Raw genomic sequence first — 19,591 nt, 5'->3', positions numbered from 1 at the left:
TCCCATTTATTCATTAACAAAGTAGTCAACAATCAGGGGTTTGGGGGAGGGGGCATGGGAAGTTTGTATTTAACTGGTACAGAGTTTCAGTTGGGGAAGATGAAAAAGTTTTGGAGATGGATGGTGGTGTGATGGTTGCACAACAATGTGAATGGACTTAATGCCCCAGAGCTGTACACTTAAAAATGGTTAGAATGATACATTTTATAGTGGTATGTGTATATTTTACCACAAAAAACTTCATATCAATAAGTATCAATAACATTTAATATATAAACAAAGATTTGACAAGTATTGAGGATCTACCAGATCCAACTCTGCTGGGTGCTAAGTAAGGCAGATATGGTCACTACTCTAGTCTGAGACAGACACTAAACAATCCATAATTTCATAATCATAACACTTGGACAAGTGCTTCCAGGGCAGAAGCTGCACAGGATGCTGGGAGATCTTACTGTAAGAGAACCTGATTTCAGATGAGGAGCTAGAGTAACCATCTCAGGCTATGAGGAGGGGTGATGGGCGGAGGATGGTGGAGGCCCAATCCAGCCTCTGGGTTAAGATATAGAGCCCCTTCACCTCCCTTACCTCTGAACCACCTGCCTCCAGACTTTTTTTCAGGCGAGAAATCAGCTTCAGCCTCATGTAGGCTTCTATTATGTTGAATTTCCTTCAGTTGTAGCAGAGCCCAGTGCTTACTGATGCATACTTCCCATGGAAGCCTTTCTCAGTCTCCTCGTTGAAATGAGGTTCCCTATGTTAAGCTCTTCCAGCACCCTGTGCTTCTCCCTTTGTAGCACTTGTGTAATCATAATGAAATTAAATGTTCAGTGTCTACCTCGCAGGCTAGAGCAGTGACCATGTCTAGCTTACTAACATCCCCAGCACCCAGCAGAGTGCCTTGGGTCTGGCAGACACCTAACACTTGTTGAATACATGAGTGAACGGAGGAACCAGACTAGATCAGGAGTTATAAACTTCAGTGCCCATAGGAGCCTGCTATGTAATGTAAACGAGAAAGCAGGTGGGAGGGTATTTGCATTCCAGCCTGCAGCAAGGGGATGCAGGCCTGAGGAAGGACACGCATCCTTCCTTGAAGGACACATGTCCTCCCTTTAGGGATGCTCCTTAGAAGGTAAACCTAACATTTTCTCTTATATCCATTACCTAAAATTATCATTTAGCCACATCCAGCTGCAAAGGAGGCTGGAAAGTATAACTTAAATCTGGGCAGCCATGAGCTCGGCTAAAAATTGAGGGCATTACTAAGGAAGAAAAGAAAACAGACTTTGGGGACAATGAAGGTCTGTGCAGAGAAAGAGTTAAGATCTGAAAAATGAATAATGTTTTACTAGATCAGTGGTTCTCCAAGTGTGGCCCATGGGGGTCCCTGAGACCCTGTTAGGGAGTTCTCAAGGTCGGGCTATTTTCATAAAAATAATAAGAAATTACCTGCAAGTTGAGATTGCAGTGATGTTGCAAAAGCAGCCTGGGATAGAGGGCTTGCTGCCTTAGCACAAACCAAGGCAGTGGAGCCAAACCATACTGTAGTGACTGCATTCTTCACCGCCAGGCATTTGCAGTAAAAAAAGAAAACAAAAATTAATGCCAGTTTCACTTAAGAATGCCCAGGAGCGAGCAGCTGTTTCTGTCTTACCACAACTGCTCTCATGTGCCCTCCACTTGCCTCCCACTGCTTTCCCTGAAGCCCAGGCCAGACTAGGTTCACCGACACAGCCTTTTCTTGTCACCTAACAAAAAAGTGCAATGACGCTTTTTCTTGTTACCTGAGAAGAAGCCTGTGATGCTCTGGGCTCCAGCCTGGAACTGCTTTTTCCCTTGATTCTTATATTTTCATTTTGATATCTTCCCCTACAGGCAGAGGGTGGGGACCTCAGCTCCAGATGGTGACGTTGGAGGCCCATACTGGGGTGTGGAGGAGCCTCACTACCAGGCTTCCTGTCTCTTCATATAAGTGTGTCTCTGTAGGAGTAACGAGCACTCTCCCCAGTGGTGTCCTGGTGGCAGGGCTCCCAGCCCTCACATAGGCTCCCCTGTGTGAGAAGCAGAGGCAGCAGGGACGAAAGACACAGGCCCAGAGGTAAGATGGACAGATTCAGCTTCATTCCTTTCTGCAGGTCTGGGAAGGGGAGTAGATGCGTTGGAATGTGCTGGACGCTCAGTTCTCCGACCACAGCTCTGGCCACCTTCTCTTGCATTTCATGAGCGGCCACCTCCCACTGGATCTATGAGCTTCAAGAGGCCAGGGACCATGCCAGACTCCTCTCTGCATCCCCACTGTGTGCAGTTAGTTCAGTGCCCAGACCAGAAGGTGCTCCTCAGAGGCGTGTTGACTCGGATTGCAAAATCAGAGAAGAAAGTGGGACTCGAGGCCATAGCAGGCTGAGAACGGCAGAGGAAGGCAACTAACTATGGAGAGTAGAGAAGATGAAAATAAGGAGAGGGGGGAAAGAGAGGAAAAAGAGGAAAGGAGTGGGAAAGAAATAGAATATGAAGGAGGGAGGAGGCCTATAAAAAAATAAACGAAAAGGAGAACCAAAAAGAAGAGCAAGAAAAAGGAGTAAGAGAATCTAGTAAAAGAGTAAAAGAATCTAGTCTAGAGTCAGTTCTCCCAGTATCAATTTTCCCAATGACACAGTCACCAAAAAGTCACACCAGAAGTCATACTTGTGGCATTTTGTCAGCTACATGATTGATGCGGCCTGTCAATTGTCGTTTCCGTTGACATGTATTTTTACATTTTTGTCTACCTTTGTGCATTTTTAAGATTTCTTGAATAATATGTCTAAAGGCACTTCCCCTTTGGTTTTAAAATGATTAAAAAAGTGGAAAAGCTAAAATTCTCAAAAAGGATTGAAATTGAGACTTACGTATGAAATGCTGTAAAAGTGAGATATTTTTATGTAAATACGTCATTGGAAAAATTGGCTCTAAGAGGACTGGTTTTAGGTGTCTTGGGGGGGTTAGTTGTGTAGGGGGTTAGAAAAGGGCACAGAGACCCTCTCCCTGCCCCAGACTAGGTCGGGTGTGGGGGGCACTCGGGTGGGGGGAGCGATACCCCTGGAGATGGGACGATTGTACAGCTCCTCAGGTCTTTCCTCTCCTAAGACCTCCGTGGCCTTCCAGCCCTGCTCCCAAGGCATCCTCTGCCCCCCTGTGCAGACGGATTCTGGGAGCGGGGCCTCCTGGTACGGTCAGACTCTTCAAAACAGAAAAGCTCATTCTCGCTCATTCAGAGATTTTGCTCTGGGTGGAATGTCTGCTCCTGCATGTCCTTTTCTTGTGGGGCAAATATTTGAGAGTACAGAGTACAAGCCTGAGAGAAGAACCTGATGGAGATCGCCGCTTTTTCATGTTTTGACAAATAATTTCCTGGGCTGTGTTGCATTCTGTAGGTTTATACAAAATGGCTGCCCTCAACCTCAGATGAGAGGTTTCGGAGAGGACGGGCCCGTGATAGCTTGTCAGACGCTTTCCCTCTCTGGGTGTGAGGGCACTTATGTGGAAGAGGCCCACCTCGAAATACAAACCACCCCCCCAGACTGGCTGTAGGCAGGAGCCTCTCGGGACCTTAGGCCTTGGTCCTGGCCATGGTGGTGAGGTGGCAGCCAGGGAGTTGGGTAGACCAAGGGCCTTGCGCATTTTAGACACTGAATAAATGTTTGTTGAATGAAACAACTTTGATGAGGGTGGGTGCTGGGAGGAGGCAGGTGGGGGGCCTGGGTTTGTAAGGCTCTAAGGTTGAGCTCTGTTCTTCACCTTTCGGGGGATAGGGGAAGGAGGGAGGGCACAGCTCCCCCATCGTGGGCGTCTGAGGCAAAGGAGAGGATGGCGGAGGTTGCAGCCACCGAACCACAAGGGTCCCTTAGAGGGGTCATGGTATCTAGGAAGCTTATGTGAAGCCAGTAAGCAGTAGAGAAGGTGTGTGTGGTGAAGGGCACATCTGTGGCTGGGCTTGAGGGGGCTGACTGGGGGCCTTGGGGAGAAGATAAAAGTGCCTGTGGGACCACAGACTGTCGCTGTGGTGGGGCTGTGCCCTCTTCCTCTCCCTAGCCTCACTCCTCATCCCATCTCAGGGGGCCAGGGCGAGGGCAAGCAGGAACCTCAGGGCTCTGAGCCTGCGGTGCATGTTGCCATTTTGGTCTCATGGCTCCTGTGTTCTCCGTCTCTCTTTTGGTCGACTGCGTTACGCATGAGTCTTGCCTCTCAGAATTTCTTCATCTCTTTCCCTCTGCCTCCACCTTGTTTGTACTCCCCTGGGCTTTGTGTGTGATCATGGACTGTGCGGAGTGTAGCTGCTGCTTTAATGAGCTGCCCTGGGTCTCTCCCTACCTTCAGCTTTCCCTCCCATCTTCCCGTCGTCAGCCCTTGGGGCCTCTGTGCGATTCTCTGAATCTGCGCTTTTCCCTTTGTCCACCCTGTAGCCATCCCCCTTGTATCCACCCCTCAGCTCCAGGCTGTGCCCTGCAGGCTCCCTTCAGATCAAAGCTTGTTGAAAGCCTGCATTCCTGCCAAAGGCCTGGATGCCTGCTTACTGGCAAGAAAAGGAATTAAAGCTTGGTGGCAGCTGGAATGGGGAGAGATGAAAAAGGAGAAGAGGCAAGGGGCACTCCAAGCAAAACCAGGAGAGCCAGAATTGCCTCTTGGTGTATGAGGCATAGAGGAAGAGAGACACAGATGCAGGGAGTTGAAGACGGATGCACGAATGTGGGGAGGCACAGATACAGAAATGCACACAGATTCAAGCAGAGAAACAAGGGGGGGGTGCCAGGATCTTGGGGACCAGCGAACCCTCCCAGCCTCTCTCAGGGGGCGGTGGTGTACAGGATGCTGCTGTACTGGGGCAGAGTGCCTCTGGGGAGGCTGAGGATGTGGGAATCAAAGGCCAGATCTCTGGGGTGGCAGCGGAAGCCCAAAGCATGAAAGCAAGCAGCAGCTGGAACCCCAGAGCCTCCTGCGTGGAGCTGAGCCCTGTGCGTGGGTTGGGGCAGTGTGGGGAGCTGGAGGCAGGAGGTGGCCCTCTGCACTGACCACAGGATCATGGAGTAGGGAAGAAAAAATGACCACCTTTAGGGGGAAAGGTCAAGAATGTCCCAGCTTCCTCAAGCATCTAAGCTGAATTTGATCCCTGGGAAGGGATATCCCATAGGAGACCCCTTCACTCTCTGCTCACCAGTCATAGTGAGTCTGGGATGGGGGGACAGTGAGAACCACTTCAGATGTAAGAGTGCCCCTGCCCCACTCTCTCACCCCAGCCTTACCCTCAACACCTCCCTGTCTGCCCCAAGCTAACTTGTAAACAACTGCACCCCATCACCAGCCTCCTTCCTTCCCTAAACCCTCCTTTTCTTGACATCTCTTCCTATTTCCCTGGTTTAAAAAAAAATTTTATGAAGCCCCTACCACGTGTTAGGCCCTGGATAATTGTTCTTTCAGGCAGGTAGAGTGACTGGAGAGGGCTTTTTAAAAAATCTTCCCAGCCCCCAGCACCCCTCTCTTGCCTCCCAACTCTCCTTGAACAGCCGTAGGACCTCTGCACACCTTGGGGTGGGAGCCTCCTCCCCTTTTCTTTCATCTAATTCATGGTTTTCAAATTCAAGCGTGCATCAGTCACCTGGAGGTTTGTGAAAACACAGACTGCTAGACTCACCCCCAGTTTCCGATTCAGCAGGTCTTGGGTGGGGCCTGAGACTTTGCATTTCTAACAAGTTCCCAGGTGACGCTGCTGCTGCTGCTGCGGATCTGGACTCACACTGAGAATCACTGCTCTAACCTATGCTGCCCCTTCCTCAAGGTCTATTCAGAACTTTTCTGCAGCCCCCTCCCCCCAACCAGTGACAGTCCTCCTAGCTTACAGAACCAGCTCCTGTTCTGTCTTCTACTCTGAAGCAGCATCTCCTGCTTGTCCCCCGGGAGGTATTATAGGATCGGTCTGCTGGAGAGCAGGGCCTTACCCCTGTCTTTCTCTCCCTGGCCCCTCCCACTCTATCAGGCCCCAAGTCTTGGGAATCTCACCTCAAGTCAATCTCAAATCCCACATTCTCACAGCCCCTGTCTGAATTCAGGCCTCATCTTCTCTGTTAGGATTGTTACAATCCTGACTCCTGTGCTTGGCCCCCTCCCACTCATCTTTCACACAGCAGCTCGAGGGAGCCATTTTGCAAATCTAATAATGTCCTTCTCCACATAAAGTCCTTCGCTGGATCCTCATGGCCCAGGGTCAGGTCCCAGCATCCCAGCATAGCATTCAAACACCTTCATGACCTGGTTTGGTTCTCTGGTCTCAGTCCCCACCAATTTGCTACTTTCTCTGTCAATCTTTTTCTGATGTCAGCTGGCAGAGACCCCACCCCTGGCCTGTACACAGCATCCTGTGGCACATACTGGTGGGCGTCTGCACATCCAGGTCCCTGGTTTGGTTGTAGGTTTCTGAGGGAGGGATCGCCTATCATCGCGGTATGCCCCAGACCCAATAATGCCTGCTGCTTAAGGATTAGTATTTCTCTCAGGCCCTGCCCCTTCTACAAGGGAAGGCCCAGGTCCCTACCTGCCTCAGCAAGGCCATAATGAACCAGGGAACTTCTTTCAGGCACCTGCTCCTGCTGCTGCAACTGGGTGAGTACTCAGATTTGGGGTGTGGTTGCAGATGGCCTGGGAGGAGGGGCAGATTGAGACATGCAAAAGTGGGGGATGGGGCAGAGGTGGGGCAATGACTGGCTCCAGGCCTGACTTTCTTCTTTCTCACCAAGGGCTGCTCCTAGGAGCCACTCAGGGGAGAGAAGTGGTGCTGGGTAAGGAAGGAGAAAATGCAGAGCTGCCCTGCAAAGCTTCCCAGGAGAAGAACATGCAATTCAACTGGAAAGATTCTCGGAGAATGAAGGTTCTGGCAAGCCATGGTTCCCTCTGGACTTTAGGTAGGGTGGACTGTTCCCCATTCAGGGAGAAAAACATTATGAGTTGAACATCTCTGAGCAGAGTGTCAGAGCTCTGCTCCTAGGAAACTCTGGGATCCCAGAGGGTTCGGGGTGGTGACAGAGACCCAGGTACATGTGTTAGTTTTAAATGATAATTATAACTTTGTTTTTAGTTTTGTGTGTGTGTGTTTTTATCCTCACCTGAGAATATGTTTTTTATTGATTTTAGAGAGAGAGGAAAGGAGAGAGAGAGAGAGAGAAATCAATGTGAGAGAAACATCAATTGGTTGCCTAGGTATGTGTCCTCACTGGGAATCGAACCTGCAACCTTTTGGTGTATGGGACAATGCCTTAACTAACTGAGCCACCTGACTGGGGCTAGTTTTTTTGGGGTGTTTTTTTACAGTTGCCTTCTGTTTATGTCAAGTGACATTGGTTTCCTGTTTATTATAGTGATATAAAAAGTTTCCTTTTAAATGAATTTATTTAATTTAATTTTTAAAAGTTAATCCATTTAAAAATGTTACAAAAATAGGATAGGTAGATTTGGCCAAAATCATGTATTAGGTTTGTGAATGGTTGAAGTCTGGGAAATATGGCTGCAGTTCAAGACTCTGATTTTACTAGTGAGGAAACTGCAGCCCTAGAGAGGAAGCCCCTGCCCTGAGCTTTTGTACCCAGTTAGAGGCACAGCTGAGTTGGAGCTTTGGTTCTTTGGTTGGAGCTTTGGTCTTTCAACTTTCATGTCTAGGCTCTCCTGTGGAAAGCTATCCTCAGTGCAATCAAACCTGAATTGACCACAGTGCATAGGAAACCATATTTGTTGAAAAGGGACATCTCGTGCCCTGGCAGGTGTTCTAAGTGGTTAGAGCATAGGCCTGCGCACGGAAGAGTCTCAGGTTCATCCCACCCAGGTTGGGGAACATGTGGGAGGCTACCAATCAATGTGCCTCTCTCACATCGATGTCTCTCTCTCTCTCTCTCTGTCTACCTGTCTGTCTTTCTCTCTCCCTCTCTCCCTCCCACTCTATCTGAAATCAATGAAAAAATATCCTCAGTTGAGGATTAAAATAAGAAAAAAACCCCAAAATGAACATCTCCCCTTCCAGTGGGGAGGTTCTTGCTGGGCTCTGAGAGACACCATTCAGACACCCATGTCCACTCTTCAAGTCTGAACATGAAGAAAAAGCCATTCCCTAAAATTAACAAAACCCCCAAGTCCTGATCTCTTTATGATAAAAACACAAAGCAGAGATTAGCAGGTTAACTAAATTAACTGCCCTTGCTTGCCATGTCCTCTCCCCCTTCAAACAGCTGCTCCAGGAGGCCCCTACGATCAAACCAACCTTTGCCCTCCCCGGGCCATGGGCTCCTGGTGCCCACTAGGTAATTCATACCCTGGGGCAGAGCCCAGGGCCACAGCTTCCAAGACTCTGCAAGCAACGTTTCCATCCTTGCGTTTTATTCTGCCAAGTTGCTTGAAATAAACTGACTTTCTGCTGGAACTTTATTTTTATTAATTTTAAAGCTAAAATACTAACTTAAAAAAATAATACAGGTACATGGTAAAATTTTAAAACCATGCAAAAGTGACAATAAATATTCCTCCTACTCATGATCCCGTTCCTTAGTTCCTTAGCTGTCCTCCCTAGGGGCAACTGTTTTAATCACCTTTTATGTTTCCTTCAAGAGATGAACTCTGCATGTAGAAGCCCATATGTATATAGTCCCCTCTTCTCTTAAGTAATCAATTCATCTTCCCCCATCCTCCCCCCCTGCCCCCCCCCCCCCCCCCCGCCAACAATTGGTACGTAATGTTCTAGACGCTGGGAATATAATATAGTGAAAAACAAAAGAGACATTCAACTGGTGAGATTACCATAATCACACACCTAGTTCTAACTTGTGTGTTTTTAAAACTAGACTGATATTTTAAAGATTACTCTATATTCATATGTATGTGCTTCTATATCTATCTATCTATCTATCTATCTATCTATCTATCTATCTATCTAATCTATCATCATCTATCCATATTTCTACTTCGCTTCTTTTCAGCAATGTATAGTTCTTTTGTGTAATTATACCACAATTTGTTTGACTAATCCCATATTGTTGGAAATTTAGGCTGTTTTCAGTTTATTGCTGCTGAACAATTTGCAGTAAATCAAACCTTGTATCTTTGGACATATGTGCAAATGTCTTTGTAGCATAAATTCCTAGAAGTGAAATTGGTGGGCCAGCTCAGCTTGATCTTTAGATATCTTTTTCTTACACATACTTTGCTGAAACCGCATCACTATAATAAGGTTTACTGTATATTAATTTGCACCTTCCAATATGTTACTCCCTTTATACAAATTTGATTGATGTTACTGTTTTTTCTTTAGATTTTAGGAGTATTACATACTTATTACAAATTATTTGGCAAATGCAGAAAAGAATAGGGGAGAAAATCAAATACCTGCATATTTCCGGCACTTGGATACCCTCTGCTAACATTTATTTCCTTCCAATCTTTGTTTAGTGTGGCAAATATAGTACATATTATTTACATAGACATTATACTGTATATACCTTTATTCTACTCCCTAATAGCATTATATCATGATAGGATGACCAATTATTAGACTAAATTTTAAAAGTAATCTAGTAATGTTTAATAAGTACAAAATACTAAAACCCTTTCACCTAGTGTCTATTCTGGAAAATCTATTTGATAGAAATAAAACTGTGAGTATTTTGTGATATCTATGCAAGGATGTTGTTATAAGCATTGTTTATAATATGAAAGAGTAGAATTCAACCTAAACACTAATTAGTGAGGAAAGAGTTGAACTACATTACGACTGTGGGAAATTATGCAGGTAATAAAAAGAATGAGGGCTTTCATGTATATATGTAAATATAATAGAATTTTGTTATAAAATGACTCATTTCTACAAAGCTTGATAAATGTTATAAATCACATCCTCCTTCCTAAAACATAACTGCAGGCTTAAAAGACATTTGGGGGCATATTTGTTTATGAGGCAGTTGTTCTGACCTCTGTGACCAGAATTAACCCAAGTATGCTCATTTACATATTTTAAAGGGGGGAAGCTCTTCAGCACAGTGTGTGTACATACGAATTCCATTGTGTTTGTACAATAAAATGATACAATTTTTTAAAAATGAGGGCTTTCAGGAAAATGAAGTAGGTGTATGCATTAGTCTGCTTTGGCTGCTATAACAAAGTGCCATAGACAGGGTGAGTCAAAAAACAGAAATTTATTTTCTCACAGATCTGGAGGCTGGAAGTCTGAGATTAAGGTGCTGGCCAGTATGGTTGGGTTCTGAAAAGGACTCTCTTTCTGGCCTGCAGATGGCACCTTCTTGCTGTGTTCTCATGTGGTGGAGAGAGAGAAAGCAAGCTTTCTGGTGTCTATTTTTTATAAGGGCACTAATCACATCATGAGGGCCCCATCCTACAACCTCATCTAAACCTAATTACCTTCCAAAGGCCCTATCTCCAAATACCATCACATTAAGTGTTAAAACTTCAACATATGAATTTTGGAGGGACATAATTCAGTCCATAGTAATATACTTTTCACTATTCCTCTCACTAAGTACAACAGAAAACCCTGGACATTATATATAGAACAAACATAAGAAGATTTTGAAAGGTAGAGAGAAAAGGGCAGACTGGTAGGGACCGCAGGACCTGAGGAACAACAAGTAGTGAGATTTCTTGCCGCCTTATACATTCCAGTCTTGGAGCTGAAGAAGCTGGCAATCTGGAAACACCAGTGGGCACAGGCAAAAATAAGCCTCAACGAAAGCCCATTTTTTCTAGCCAAAGGACCAGGAAAGGAGCAACTCAGAAAGATAAAAGACCTTTAGGTAATAACTGCTGTACTTCAAACACTAGAGAAAAACACTGTGGAACACAAAAAGAATGAAAAGTTCCACATGTATATTCTCAGAAGCATGTCAAGCATATTTTGTTAATTGGAAAGAATAAGCTATATATGTAATATTACTCTCATTTTAATTTAAAAATATAATGTGTGTGAATATATGTTTGCATGAGCTAAGAAAAAATCATGGAGGAATCCACACCAAACTGTTTATAGTAGTATTAGAAGGGTGGGCCAGGAAAAGGGAAGTGTTGAGTCTATATACTTTTTCTAATTAAAATAACTAACCTAAAAAGTAAAGATTAGCTTAACGCAACTCTAACAATGTATATTATGAATAGTTTCTATTTCATTAAAAATTATTTATAAATATTTTTGGTGCCACCCTAATATTCCCTCAAATTCATGTATTCTAATATGCAGCCATTACCCTCTTGTCTAATGTTGTACTTTATTAACAAACACTATAGTTATTTTTGTACCGACATTTTGGTTTGCATTTTTAAATTATTGTTTATTTTATTTTTTATTTATTGATTTTAGAGAGAGACAGGAAGGGGGAGTGAGACACACACACACATTAATGTGTTGGTCCACTTATTTATGCATTCATTGGTTGCTTCTTGTATGTGCCCTGACAGGGAATCGAATCTGCAACCTGGGTGTATAGGGAGGACACTCTAACCAATGACCTACCTGGCCAGGGCTTAAATTATTGTTTTAAGGATAAAGTTTTAGAAATAAATTAAAGATATGAACTCTTAAAAACACTTGGTTTACACTGCACAATTGCTTCCAGAAAGGTTCTGTTCATTTGCAGTAAGCCTAGTGAATGTCACAGTATGCCTCTCTCACTAGCACCCTTGCCAGCACTGAGTACTATTATTTAAATTTTTTCTTTTTGCTAATTTGACAGGTGAAAGTATATGTCATTGTTATTTTAATTTGCATTTCTTTGATCACCTGTGAGATTGAAACAATGTGCTTTTTTCTAAAAATTCTTAAATCATTTATGTCAATGCTTTTGTTCTCTTTCTGTGATTTGAGTTTTCTGTAGAGCAGCTCCCTTTCCCAACTTCCTGATCTCTGACAAAGGTAGTGTCATTCTCCTAATTCCCTCAGTTTCTGAACCATAGAGCTGAATGTTTTTCTACTTCAATCCCTGGTTTCCTATCCATCACCAACTATCAGCCATTCCCTCCTTTGGAAGTGTTTTTCTGTTTCATCTTCTTTGTTCCCATGGGAATGCCACCATCATTGGCCAAGGCCACATACCTCTCTGCTACTACAGTTCTCTTTGCTACTAACTAGTCTCTCCTACTTTGATTTCTTTTCCACCTGTTGCAGCGCTAACTTCCTAAGCAATGCTCTGCACATATCACTCCCTAGTCCACTAGACTAAGCCTAGAAGCTTCTGCCTGACATTCACTGCTAGCATCACTTCCCACAGATTCCCAGCCAGAAACCGCCACGCCCACGTGGCTTCCTCACTGCTTGGAGGTGGTTGCCCACTGGAGCTTTGCCCCTCCCTGGATGACCTCCCTGCTTCCCTTCCCTCTACTCCACTGCCTATACTACTTTTAAGTCTTGGTTCAACGCTGGGCTCCTCCATGAATTTAACCCAGACCCAAACACACCCTTAAGGCATTTCACACCATCCTACAATCGCTTTTGCAAAGTATGGGACAGCCTGGACAAGTGGGCCATGATGGGCCCAGAAGTGGAAAAGGAAGGCAAGGAAGAAGAGTTATTTTAGGGAAGGGGTGATACATTTCATTTTGAACCAACTGAGTTTTGGGTAATGCCAGGCTAATCTGGTTAAAATTATCCCTTGGGCCACTGGAAATACGGGCCCAGAATTGAGGAGAAAGGTTGGGAATATCAACTGGGGAGTCATCTGCAGAGCTGGCAGGGGATGCAGTGGACTTTAAAACAGCTACAGAAATGGGGAGGAGGATCTAAGACATTCTGGGGTAACACCCAAATGTCAATGTCAGAACAGGAGTTCAAAGCGAAGGCAAGGGAATGGGGCTTAGATATGGAGGCGAGAATCAAAAGAGGTGAAAAGTGGGGTGGAACTAGAGAAGGCTACTCTTTCAAGAGGTTTGGTAAATTGTGAAAGGAATACAGTAAGATTTCAAAAAAACTGGGGACCTAAATCATGTGTAAATCCAAAGGGAAAGAGCAAGTAGAATAGGGACAACTGAAGGGACAAATGAAAGGGGTGTTGGGTGAGGGTTGGGGAAGCTGGGGTTGGGTCGTGCCCAGGGCTATAGGTTCTCTGGAAAGGTCTTCTGGAGAGGATGAGCCTGAGCAGGGGAAGGGGACTATGAGGTCTGGAGGAGGAGAGAAGGGAGAATGCACAGCCAACATTGGCATCCAGGCTCCCGCACCAAGGTCAATATAGGGAGAGGGCTGACGACTGCTCGGGGAGGCATGGTGCGGAGAGCACTGAGGGTGGGGCTTTATCTCCGTCATCTTCTTCCCATCCCTGCAAATATGCATTCTAAGTAAAACACTGTGTGTTTGCTATGTATGCCTCCTCACAGGAATTCTGGAATTACCACCGCACCAGGGATAATGGTTAGCTAACAAGAACCTCCTCTTGGTGATGGTTGTTAGATACTCAAAGAGGAGCCTGGAGGAGAACTTTCCAGAAACAGTAGTGCATAGTGTACCTAATAGGCCTGAATTTTAATCTTACTCCACCACTTATTGGAGTCAAAATTCAAAAAGTAGAAGAGGGGCCTAGTCAGAGTGGCTCAATTGGTTGAGGGTTGTCCTGTACACCAAAAGGTCGCCTGTTCGATTTCCAGTCAGCGCACATACCTGGGTTGTGTGTTCGATCCCCAGTTAGGTCCAGTATGGAAGGCAACTGATCAATGTTTCTCTCTAACTCCCTCTCTCCCTCTCTCTCTCTCTCTCTCTCTCTCTCTCTCTCTCTCCCCCTTTCCTCTCTCTAAGCATGTTCTTGGGTGAGGATTAATAAAAATTTTTTAAAAGTACAAAAGGGTATATAGTGAAAAGCCCCTCTCCCACACCTGCCTCAAGGTATGCACTTCCTATCCCATAGGGGCAACCAAGATTACCATTTTCTTATGCTTGCTTCTAAAAATATTTGTTTATATGCAAGGCAGAAAGATAGATAAATTTCCCACTCCTTTTTAAAGAAATGGTGGCCTGTTTAATATCTTGCTTTACTCAGTTAATGATGTTTCTTAGATATTATTCTTAAAGAGCTTCTTCTATAGCATTCCACTGGATGGTTGAACCATAATTTGTTTAACCCATCCTTCCTTGTAGATATTACAAATTACATCCCAAAGAAATTGTACTGCTTTATGTTCCTGCCGACATTTTGTGTAAATAAGAGTTCGGGCAACCAGTTAGTCTCTCTGCCTCAATTTCCTTATCTGCGAAATAAACAAACCAGTACCTATTTCTTGGAATCGTCGTGCAGATTATCTGAGATGGTGCATGTAAAGTATTTGGCATGTAGGAACTGGTGTTCTCTAAATACGGTTACTTTATTTTGGGTTAGTGAGACATTGTCCTGGCCAGGTAAGTGAATGTAACGGGACCTCCTCACCAGTCTGGGATTCTCTTACTAAGATGAGGGCAGATTCTGCAGGAAATCTGCAACTCAGGTCAGAAAAGTTGTGAGCCCTGACTTCACCAGGGGTGCCATGTCTCCAGGATACCCCAACCTCCTCTCTATGACTTCTACTCCCAGGTCCCTCCACACTGAAAAGTCGCGTCGAATCAAAAAAACTCCTGTGGGACCAAGGATCCTTTCCTCTGGTCATCAAGAATCTTGAGATGTCAGACTCAGGGATTTATACCTGTGAAGTGGAGAACAAGGAAATACAAGTGGAATTGCTGGTGTTCAGATGTGAGTAGGGCAGACCTGGGGTGCAGACACTTCAGTCAATCGCCCTCCCCCCTCTCCCGTCCCTGCACCTGAACCAGTGCCTGAGCTGACGGTATTTCAGTAGTCCAGGGCCAGATGAGACTGGCCACCACATCTCAAACCATCCTCAAGCCTTGGGTCAGACAGGGGCAGAGGAAAATACCTAAAGAGTGGGAAGGAAAAGGGCAGGAACTAGAAGAAGGAAGGGGAGAGACAAAGAAAGAGAAGAGGGGGATTGGAGAGAGGAAAAGGAGGGGAGAGGGAAGCCCTGCCTAGGGCTGGGGGTGGGCAGCTGGGCTATGGCTGGAAGAGATGTGGGGATAAGGGTAATGGAGAGACAGTCTTGGTTTTCTGGCTTCTTCCCTTCTCCTTGGGGATAAAGTGTGTGTGACACAGGTGGCTTGCTCCCTCCACAGTGAAGGTCAATTCCGGCACCCACAGCAGCATCCGCCTGATGCGAGGGAAGAGCCTGACCCTGACTTTGGAGAACCCCTCTGGTAGTAACCCTTCAGTAAAATGTAAAGGTCCAGGGAATAAAGAGTGGAATGTGGACAAGAGCCGCTCACTGCCCCAGCTGGAGTTGCAGGACAGTGGTACGTGGACATGCACGGTCTCCCAGAACGCAAAGAAACTGGAGTTCAAGATAAACATCTTGGTGCTGGGTAAGAGCTGCTCCTCTCCCCTGCAAACTCCCCCCTGCTTCAGAGGCTGCAGACCCTCCCTTTGCTCTCACTGCTCTGCTCTTGGGTCTGGTACTAGAGGGCAGAGGGAGGCCAGGGCCAGGCTCTCCTAAAGCTGAAGTCTATCCTAAGGGATACACTGGACCCTCTCTTTCTCAGGGTGGGGGGCATGGAGGAAGGAAGGGACATGGGATGTAAGGATGTGAGGGGTCCCTCAGGCCCCTGGAGGAGGCCCCAAAGGAGGAGTGTCAAGGACATCTATTTTCTTTGTTGCCTCAGCTTCCCACTCTCACCAAATTGGCAAATCCACTTACTTGGGGTCACAAGCGAGCCCTGAGGACCTTCTACAGTGCGCCTTTAGAATCCTGAGCTAGACACTGTGGGAGAAAGTGAGAGCCCAGAATGCCAGGTCTTACCCCAGATCCTGTCCTTGATCTCAGGGTGCTTGTGTGGACTCAGATTCAAATCCTGGATCTGACAATCTTGGGCAAGTTACTGAACCTCTCCGTGCCTTGGTTTCTGTAAAATGGGGGTGATGCTCACTATGCTAGTACCTACTTGTGGTGGAACGGTGAGCATTAATGTAGTATGTAAGGCCCTTAGAACAGTGCCTGGCGCATAGTAAGCCTGTGTAAGTGTTTGCTCTTGTCTTGTGAAGGGTACTAACTTAAGCACCTAAGAAATGCAGGGCAAGTGCTCTCTGTGCTCCAGGGATCCTGAAGAGGGAGAAGCTCCCCTCTGCCTGGGCTGTTCCATGAGGGCTTCCAGGAGGAAGAGGCACTGCTGTGGCAACAGGCTGGGGTGGAGAGATGAGAGAGAATGTTGGAGAGGTAGATGGTAATTTAAGGGCCTGAAATGGCAACCTGGGTGTTTGGATGCCCCCGGTCCCTTTCCATCTTTTTGCTGCCCCCACCGCATGCCTGCCCCACCTCGCACACCCTCATCGTCCTATTACCTTCTAACCCAGGTTCTCTTCCTTTCCACCTCCAGCTTTCAGGAAGATCTCTAACACATTCTATACAAAAGTAGGGGAGCCTGTAGAGTTCTCCTTCCCACTTACTTTTGAAGATGAAAACCTGAGCGGGGAGCTGAAGTGGCAGAAGGAGGGGGCTTCCTCCCTTCAGTCCTGGATCACCTTCTCCTTGGAGAACAAGAAGGTGTCTGTGGTGAATGCTCACCAAGACAGGAAGATCCAGCTGAAGGAGACACTCCCGCTCCGCTTCAGCCTGCCCCAGGCCTTGCCTCAGGATGCTGGTTCTGGAAACCTGACCCTGTCTCTCAGCCAGGGGCAGCTGCATCAGGAAGTGAACCTCGTGGTGATGAGAAGTGAGTAGCTGGACTGAAAAGGGGAAGGTGGGAGGGGTCTGACCCAGGGCTCCTTCTAAGGCAGGACAGGCCCCCAAACAGATGCCTAAGTGCTGTTGTCTGATGGAGTTGATGGAGGGCCCACTGGTTTGGAGGCTGGTTTAGAACTAAAACTGGAATCCATATGTCCTTCCCTGACATCTGTGAGCCAGCCTATGGCACATTCCACTGAGTATCCCCAATGGGCATGTGCTGACAACCAGGGTTCTAGTTCTGTCTCTACTCTCCCCCCCCCCCCATGCCCCCTACCTGTGTGTGCCTGCTTTCTACTAATGAGGATAACAGAATCTGCCCTGAGTGTGCTAGTGATGATGACAGCGTCAGGCTCCACACTGGGTTCTTCACTTCTCTATTTCCTTAATCATCGTAACAACTCCACAAGCAACAATGGCTAATACTTGATTCTCCCTACATGCTAGGCTCCATTTAAAAGCTTACAAGTACTTGCGCATTTAATAACTCTCTGGGGCTTAGGTTGCTAAGTAAGTTGCTCAGGGACACACAGATAGCAGGCAGTGGGGCTGGGATTTGAATCCAAGACTGTTGGACCCCAAAGGCTGTGTTTTCTCTGTTAGAACTGCATCAAAATGTGCCTTGAAATGCTAAAAGAGTATCGCCCACATAAAGTGTCATTTAGATTGTTCTACTGATTTCCCTTTGAGCATGGAGGTGCCAGGAACCCGGAGGTCTAGGCTCCTAACCTCAGGCTCTTGTCCCTCTCCAGTGACTAATTCCGAGAACAAATTGACCTGTGAGGTGCTGGGGCCCAGCTCCCCCAAACTGATGCTGAGCTTGAAGCTGAACAACCAGACTGCAAAGGTCTCAAATCAAGAGAAGCTGGTGACGGTGTTGGACCCTGAGGTGGGGGTGTGGCATTGTCTACTTACTGACAAGCACAAAGTCCTGCTGGAATCCAAACTCGAGGGTGAGTAAGGCCTAACCCAAACCCCTGCCTCCTCAGCTGTGGGACCTTCCCAGGGTTGGCAAAGACCACCCAGAGTCCCAGCCTCCCAACTCTCCTGAGATAGGTGGGTTATGTATATGGTGCCTGGATACAGGGGTGATAAGATGAAGTGGGGTGTGGTCCTGGGCTCTAGGTACCCACCTGTAGTTCTTCAAGTTCCTATCTCCCTAAGTCTGCAGCCCAGGTCTGTTGAAGAGCCCCCATCCTGGTTCCTTTCCTAACCTTGCCACAAGCATGTGCATGCGCATGTATGTGTGTGTGTGTGTGTATATGTAAGGCACACAGACTGCTTCTAGCTCCCCAGAGTGCCCTGTTGTCTCTAAACCTTAAAACCTCTTCCAGAGCCTTTCCCCCCCAGCCTGGTGGCCTGTGAGAGCACAGTGTACCCTGCCCTGCTCTCCCAGCCCAAGGATCAGACCCAAGAGTGGCTGGGCAGCCAGGCCTTCCTCAGGCCCTCTCAGAGTGCTCTGTGCCCTGTGGAAGGTAATGAGCTGAACACGCCTCTCTCTCTTGCAGTTTTGCAAGCAGGGTTAACCCAGGACTTGCCAACATTTCTGGCCATTGTTCTGGGGCCAATAGGAGGCTTTCTGATTTTCACCGGACTCTGCATCTTCTGCTGTGTCAAATACCGGCACCGAAGGGTGAGTGAGCCTCCCCAGACCACCTGCCCGCCCACCACACACACACAACAACAAGGGTGTCCTGTCTATGTGACCTGCTTCTGCTCTGTTTCTCTCTGCCCACCACTGAGTTTCCTTATTGCAGACTGGGCTCTGTCCCAGATCCCAGGGAGGGAGAAGCAGGAAGGAGCAGAGAGTTAACTCTGGGACAGATGGCCTCAGCCACAGTATCTGCTTCTCCTCTCCCAGCTTTCCCCACTGCCTCCTCCAAGGGGCACCTCCCTTTTGGAGGCCTGGGACCCTCACAACTTCCCTCCTTCTTCCTGGACAGCGCCAGGCAGAGCGGATGTCTCAGATCAAGAGACTCCTCAGTGAGAAGAAGACCTGCCATTGCCCCCAGTAAGGAACTGGGGGGAGATGGACGGGGTGGTGAGAATGGGAGGGCTAGGGGAAGGACAGGAGGGGGAAAGAAGAGAGGAAAGGGAGGTGATGAGGAGGGAGGAGGGGTGCAGGCCAGAAGATGGGGGCTAAGGGAGGTGGTGGAGGGGAGAGAAGGGTACAGAGGGATGGTTCAGGAGATAGGAAGTAGGCCGAAGGTGGAGAGAGGATGCAGCAGGCAGCTGTGGCCCAGAGGCCATCACCATACCGGAAGAGAAGAGGGATCTGGGAGCCATGGAGGTCCTAGAACTCAAAGGAATTGGGAAGGACTAACCTTGCTCCTCTTATTTTCCTCCAGCCGATTCCAGAAGACATGTAATCTCATTTGAGGCGCTGGGCCAGGGGGAGCTTCCCACTTGCAGCCTCCCCAGCTGTCTACCCTGCGTTTCCTGTTGGGCTCCTGGGCCTGTGGACCAGATGAATGTAGCAGATCCCAGCGCCTCTGGCATCTCCTGCTCTCCTTGTCCTCAGTTGGCCATTGGGTCTCCTCTTCCAGAGGCTTACTCACAATACCGTTCCCCCATTCACTTTTCAGTCAAACCCTAGCCCTTCTTTGATTATTTCTTCTCAACTCTCTCCCTCACTGTCCACTTGGATCCCAGGGGAGCACACAGTACCAGCCCTGCCTGGCCTGGAGTGTGAGGCTGGGTATCTGAAGCATGAAGCACAGGACTGTCATTTTACAAGAAAGAACTTTGGGATCAGAGAGGGCAGGGACTAGTCCAAGATCACATATCCAGTCAAGGACAGATCCAGATCTAAAGGCTCCTGACAGCT

At 47.1% G+C, this 19,591-nt stretch overlaps 1 protein-coding gene across 3 annotated transcripts; it reads left to right on the top strand.

Moving 5' to 3' along the window:
• Positions 1–6,572: 6,572 nt before the first annotated feature.
• On the top strand, positions 6,573–19,276 carry CD4 (CD4 molecule). Of its 3 annotated transcripts, XM_087813969.1 has the most exons (11): positions 6,573–6,636; positions 6,771–6,911; positions 7,621–7,644; positions 12,630–12,654; positions 14,590–14,729; positions 15,164–15,409; positions 16,418–16,753; positions 17,517–17,717; positions 18,273–18,397; positions 18,708–18,775; positions 19,113–19,276. In XM_087813969.1, the coding sequence occupies exons 1-11, from the start codon at positions 6,588–6,590 to the stop codon at positions 19,141–19,143; spliced, it is 1,386 nt and encodes a 461-aa protein (XP_087670095.1). In that variant the 5' UTR covers positions 6,573–6,587; the 3' UTR covers positions 19,144–19,276. The 3 variants fall into 3 exon arrangements, with proteins under 3 accessions (XP_087670095.1, XP_016077236.2, XP_087670094.1); XM_016221750.2 differs by lacking the exons at positions 7,621–7,644; positions 12,630–12,654 and having other exon boundaries at positions 6,588–6,636; positions 6,771–6,935; positions 14,571–14,729; XM_087813968.1 differs by lacking the exons at positions 7,621–7,644; positions 12,630–12,654; positions 19,113–19,276 and having other exon boundaries at positions 6,588–6,636; positions 6,771–6,935; positions 14,571–14,729; positions 18,626–18,751.
• The last annotated feature ends 315 nt before the right edge of the window (positions 19,277–19,591 follow it).

Source organism: Miniopterus natalensis, chromosome 2 (assembly GCF_054644295.1).
Source record: "Miniopterus natalensis isolate mMinNat1 chromosome 2, mMinNat1.hap1, whole genome shotgun sequence".
Lineage (NCBI taxonomy): Eukaryota > Metazoa > Chordata > Mammalia > Chiroptera > Miniopteridae > Miniopterus > Miniopterus natalensis.
This window is presented reverse-complemented; position numbering and strand designations above follow the sequence as displayed.

What these genes read in the sequence shown, in the direction of transcription:
- CD4 (XM_087813968.1), top strand. Translation starts at nt 6,588, where the DNA reads ATGAACCAGGGAACTTCTTTCAGGCACCTGCTCCTGCTGCTGCAACTG. An exon ending in GAACCTCGTGGTGATGAGAA is followed by an intron (nt 16,754 to 17,516) that starts GTGAGTAGCTGG and finishes GTCCCTCTCCAG; the next exon opens with TGACTAATTCCGAGAACAAA. An exon ending in GCTGGAATCCAAACTCGAGG is followed by an intron (nt 17,718 to 18,272) that starts GTGAGTAAGGCC and finishes TCTCTCTTGCAG; the next exon opens with TTTTGCAAGCAGGGTTAACC.